Consider the following 4,687-nt stretch of genomic DNA (forward strand, 5'->3'; position numbering starts at 1 on the left):
GGTCATTTGATTTTTGTTCTGGTCTATTCCAGTCATGTTCTGTGTGGTGCTATTTAAATGTGGCAGCTAGTATTACTCGGTCGTTACAATATTTAATGCACCAGTACTGCAGTAATCACATCATGGCAACACATTTTTCTACTTGTGATTTAAGTCTTTCTCTCAGCCCACACAGTGAAAGGCCTAATGGAAATAAAGTACTCCAACCACATATTTCTAAATCACAGGAAGCATATACATACAAATAAATAAATAGATGAACAGCATTTATGAAAACATTGCACCAGTTCAGTTCATTCTCAAGCTGGTCACATCGTTTTATTAGCAAATTGATCATGTTTACACAAGAGGTTTGTTACTCAACGGCTAACATATTTAATGTTAGCCGTTAATATATTTATTACCTGCATTGCTGTTACAATTAAGATTACCTTAGTTTCGACAAAATGAGTACAATAACAGTCAAGTACAAGAACGGCATATGAGCGCATTAACAGTTTTAAATAGGACAAATACAATAATATTCAGTGCAATTGTTGCCCTTTCTGTCAACAACATTCAGGTGATTTTGGCACTTCAGCAAAGGGCTTTTACTCATGGATACAGAAAAGAAAAATGGAAAGAAGAAACGCATCAAATATTCGGTAAATGAATAATGCGCACAGTGCATCATGACTATTCCACCTTACCTCACACAGCAAACTAAAAGGCTTTGGCCAAATGACACGCTCACAGCTACTCAACCACTCTGCCAGGGCATCAATTACTACCACACTTCTCCACAGTGATCTAAATAATAACTAGTCAACTGATCAACCCACAAAAATGGATGACATTCTAGTAACTGTGTAATAAGTAACATAGAGCCAACAGCGATATGCATGTAAACATCATGTTATTTACAACATCACAAATGCGAGCATGTTTCATATTATCAAACTAGTTGAGGATGCGTGAGCTTCAAGCCAAACGGGCCTCAGCACAGTGCGCCGTTGGATGTAAGCATCTTTCAGGCGCTTCAACAACAACAGTATGCAACATAGACATTTCATGACATAAAGCACACAACTCCTACCACTCCTTCAGCCTCCTATCCAGAAATAAACAGCTCCAATAACATCACACACGAGTTATACTCGTATACTAGTTATACAATGTTTGTTTCGCCACAAAAACTGTTATGTGAGTTGACTAACGTCCATACAGAATGTAACACAAAGCATACAAAAAATACATGTTGGACACTTGGACTGTGATTGGCTGAGTCTCCTACAGCGAGCCTCTCTTCACTAGCCTGGAGACCGCCGTCCTGATCACGTGAACAGGAAAGTTCTCCAGGCTGCCCTCCTTCAGGTCCTCAGTCCACAATCTCCTCCAGCACGTTCTGCAGACTGCTCTTCCCGTGGATGTCCTTCAGGTGGCGCCGCAGGCCGGGCTTGTGCGCAAAGTGCACGGCGCAGTAGTTGCACTTGTGCGGCTTGTCCCCCGTGTGCAGGTTGAGGTGGTCCTGCAGCGTGGCCTTCTGGGAAAAGGTCTTGTGGCACAGTGGGCAGCGGAAGGGCTTGATGCCCGTGTGGACGCGGATGTGCCGCGTCAGGTTGCTCTTCTGCGAGAAGCTCTTGCCGCAGAGCAGGCACAGGTACTGCCGGTGCTCCTTCAGGTGGGTGACGTAGCCGTCCAGGTGCTGGAACACCCGGTCGCACCGGCGGCACAGGTACGGCCTCTGGGCCAGCGAGCCCACGTCCCTGGCCCGCTCCGTCCCGGGGAAGTCCCCGCCCGCCAGGCCGGCCCCGCCGAACCGAGAGAGCCAGCGCGACTCAGCCAGGTCGTCCCCCCGCTTGAAGCGCGTCGCCAGCATGTACATCTCCTCCTCCTCCTCCTCCTCCTCCTCCTCCTCCCGGGGCCCCTCCCCTCCTTCCTGCCCCCCTGCTCGGTCCTGGGAGCTGTCCACCAATCCCGACTGGGGGGCGCGGCTCTGGCTCTGGCTCGGATTGTTGTTCCTGAAGGGCGTGGGGGGGCGCTGCTTGCGTCGGTGGGGCCCCGGGGCCGGGCTGTAGAAGGGGCTGCTGGTGTGAACCGACTGGGCCTCCCCGTCCTCCTCTAGCTCTGGGGTCTCCAGGTCCGTGCCCTCCGACTGCTTCACCTTCACAGCCCTAACCTCCTCCTGGAACTCCACCTTGGCCCCCCGCTCGGCCCCGGGTTCAGACTTCACCTCGGCCCCGCCCACGTTCTCCATGCTGGTCTCCTCCCAGTCTGGCAGGGCACTGGGGGTGGGCTGGTGGGGGGGCCGGTCCTCCTGATAGGGGGAATGTGTGACGGGTAGGGGGTGGTGCCGGGGGTCCTTGCACTCTCCAGGGGTCCGCTCTGACTTCAGGTGGGCGAGGGTGGGGTTGAGGTACTGGGAGACGGCCTGGGCACACCTGTCCACCACCTGGCCCATCTGGAGCGCACTGGCGGTGGTCAGGTAGCTCACAAGCTCTCTCAGAGGGACCTGAGGGGAGAACACAGCTCATTAGGAACAGAGATGATGTAGTCGTGGATTTAAACTGCACGACGTCATATTTCGCTCACTTAATAAATGTAGTAACAGAACCTACAGAACCTTACGGCTTATATTATTTATGTTCGTAAAATATCGTTCTTCGATTCATTCATTGGGACGAAATGGGAAAGAGCGAGGACAAGTGACGTCACAGCACCTCGAGGAGCCCCGTGTAGCAGGAGAGCAGCAGCCGTCTGCCCACCTCCACGTGGGGGACCACGCCCACGCACAGCTCGGACCGGCCCTCGTGGAGCAGGAACTTGTCCCGCAGGAAGTCGGACGACGCCGCCAGCACCACGCGGTGGCCGTGGAAGCGGAGGGGCGGCGGCGCCGCGGGACCCCCCGGCCCGCCGAGGACGAGCGTTACGTCGCAGAAGCGACGTTCCTGTCGGAGGGAGTTCATCCTGCCGAGGACCGAGTCGCCGTACGCATCGAAGGAGAAGCGCAGGGTGTCGGAGGAGGAGGAAGAGGAAGAGGAGGTGGAGGAGGAGGTGGCAGACATGGTGTACTGTGTGTCCTTAAAAGGGGAAATGATCAACGCATAAAGCCATTAGGACTCAGATTGGCCTGATACAACCGCTTTAAACGGCATGCAAAGTCAGCGATTGTTGTTGACAGAGTGCGGCGAATAAAGAGTAGGCCTACAGGATGTGGTGTGAGAATGGCCTTAAGAGATTAATTACATTTATATCAAGACAAAATTATAGAACGAACGAAACATCAAACAAATAATTCATGAGATAAATATTTCAAGTATGCTGTAGGCCACACACAGTGGCACACACACACACACACACACACACACACACACAGACACAAACACACATACACATCTTATAATACAATCCGACCTCCCCATTAAACGATCCACAGCGTAATGAATATCTGGTATCCGTTAACATCAACATCGCCTCTCATCCCCATCTTTTCAAAAGAATAAATGTCTTTGGTCTCTAGCCTATCGTTGAAATACGCTCAACTAGTCAACCCCATTAACCCCATCATCAACCCCATTCCTCGAACAGAGTGAATATCGCAAAGAAAGACGTGAGAAAAGCCCGTTTGATAACACATGAATGTACAGCCCCACCTTGTGCTCCAGGCGTCTCCTTTATTATGATGGAGCCTAACGGTGAGCCAGCAACCGACTTCCGACCGATTGTTGCTTGAAGAATAACATTAGGTGGTGAGGGGGGACACACACAGTGATCTCGATCCAGGGGATTTGTTTTGATATGCTAAATGCGATTATTTCCCCCTATTAATTTTTCACCACAAAGATGAAAGCCTATACAGTCCAGCCGGCGACGAGCGACGAGCGACGGTCACTCAGAGGTGAGAGGCACGACTAACCTCTTCCTGCTTCTCAGGCATATTCTACGCGCTGTCTGCAACACGCAGCAGCACGTGAATCGATTAACCCCTTCTCCGCACGCGTCACGGAGGCCCGCTGATGCCGAGCTGCGGTGGCGCTAGGTTAAATAAGCAGGCTTTGAACTCCACGTGACACCGTGTAATAATGACACCATTTTACCTTTTTGTGCTCCGCTGAGCCAAAAATAATCCGCTACCGCTGCAATACAAAGAGCGACCACGTGGGGGTGGTAAGACTTCAACCACAACCTACGTAGCAGGAACCGAGCTAAGAACACTTAAATTAATCCATTACAAAAGAAAACATGTAGAGTCTCATGTCTAGGCTTAGGGCGACATGAAATGATATACGGTCCATTTGACATGGCTCTCCGAAAATAACAGAATTTCTAGTAATTATATCGTATAGTAGGCCTATAGTATATTATATTGTATTGTCGTATAGTGTAGTAAAGTAGTGTAGTGTAGTATAATGTAGTGTAGTATAGTGTAGTACAGTGTATTGTAGTATAGTGACTGTAGTATAGTTTAGTATAGTGTAGTAGCCTATAGTTATATTGTAGCCTATAGTGTATTGTAGTATAGTATAGAATAGTGTATTTGAGTATAGTGTAGTATAGTATAGTATCTAGTGTAGTCTAGTATAGTGTACTATAATGTAGCATACTGTAGTATAGTGTCGTATAGTGTTGTAGTAGTAGTAGTAGTATAGCGGGTAATCCGTGCGCTCCAGGCTCCACCCCCTCGCCTCGAGACGTTCCGCACCTCACT

The 4,687-nt window shown here is 49.7% G+C and overlaps 1 protein-coding gene across 1 annotated transcript; it reads right to left on the reverse strand.

Moving 5' to 3' along the window:
• Positions 1–482: 482 nt before the first annotated feature.
• LOC307075296 (zinc finger and BTB domain-containing protein 26-like) lies at positions 483–3,787 on the reverse strand. Its single transcript, XM_079735847.1, has 3 exons — positions 3,633–3,787; positions 2,700–3,059; positions 483–2,491 (listed from the first exon to the last, which is right to left on the reverse strand). The coding sequence occupies exons 2-3, from the start codon at positions 3,042–3,044 to the stop codon at positions 1,358–1,360; spliced, it is 1,479 nt and encodes a 492-aa protein (XP_079591973.1). The 5' UTR covers positions 3,045–3,059; positions 3,633–3,787; the 3' UTR covers positions 483–1,357.
• Between the last annotated feature and the right edge of the window lie 900 nt (positions 3,788–4,687).

This window comes from Pollachius pollachius, assembly GCF_949987615.1.
Source record: "Pollachius pollachius genome assembly, chromosome: 4".
In the NCBI taxonomy this organism is placed as follows: domain Eukaryota; kingdom Metazoa; phylum Chordata; class Actinopteri; order Gadiformes; family Gadidae; genus Pollachius; species Pollachius pollachius.

Coding starts and splice junctions, on each gene's coding strand:
- LOC307075296 (XM_079735847.1), bottom strand. CDS start 3,044: ATGTCTGCCACCTCCTCCTCCACCTCCTCTTCCTCTTCCTCCTCCTCC. Junction 2,492..2,699: donor GCTACACGGGGCTCCTCGAG/GTGCTGTGACGT, acceptor TTCTCCCCTCAG/GTCCCTCTGAGAGAGCTTGT.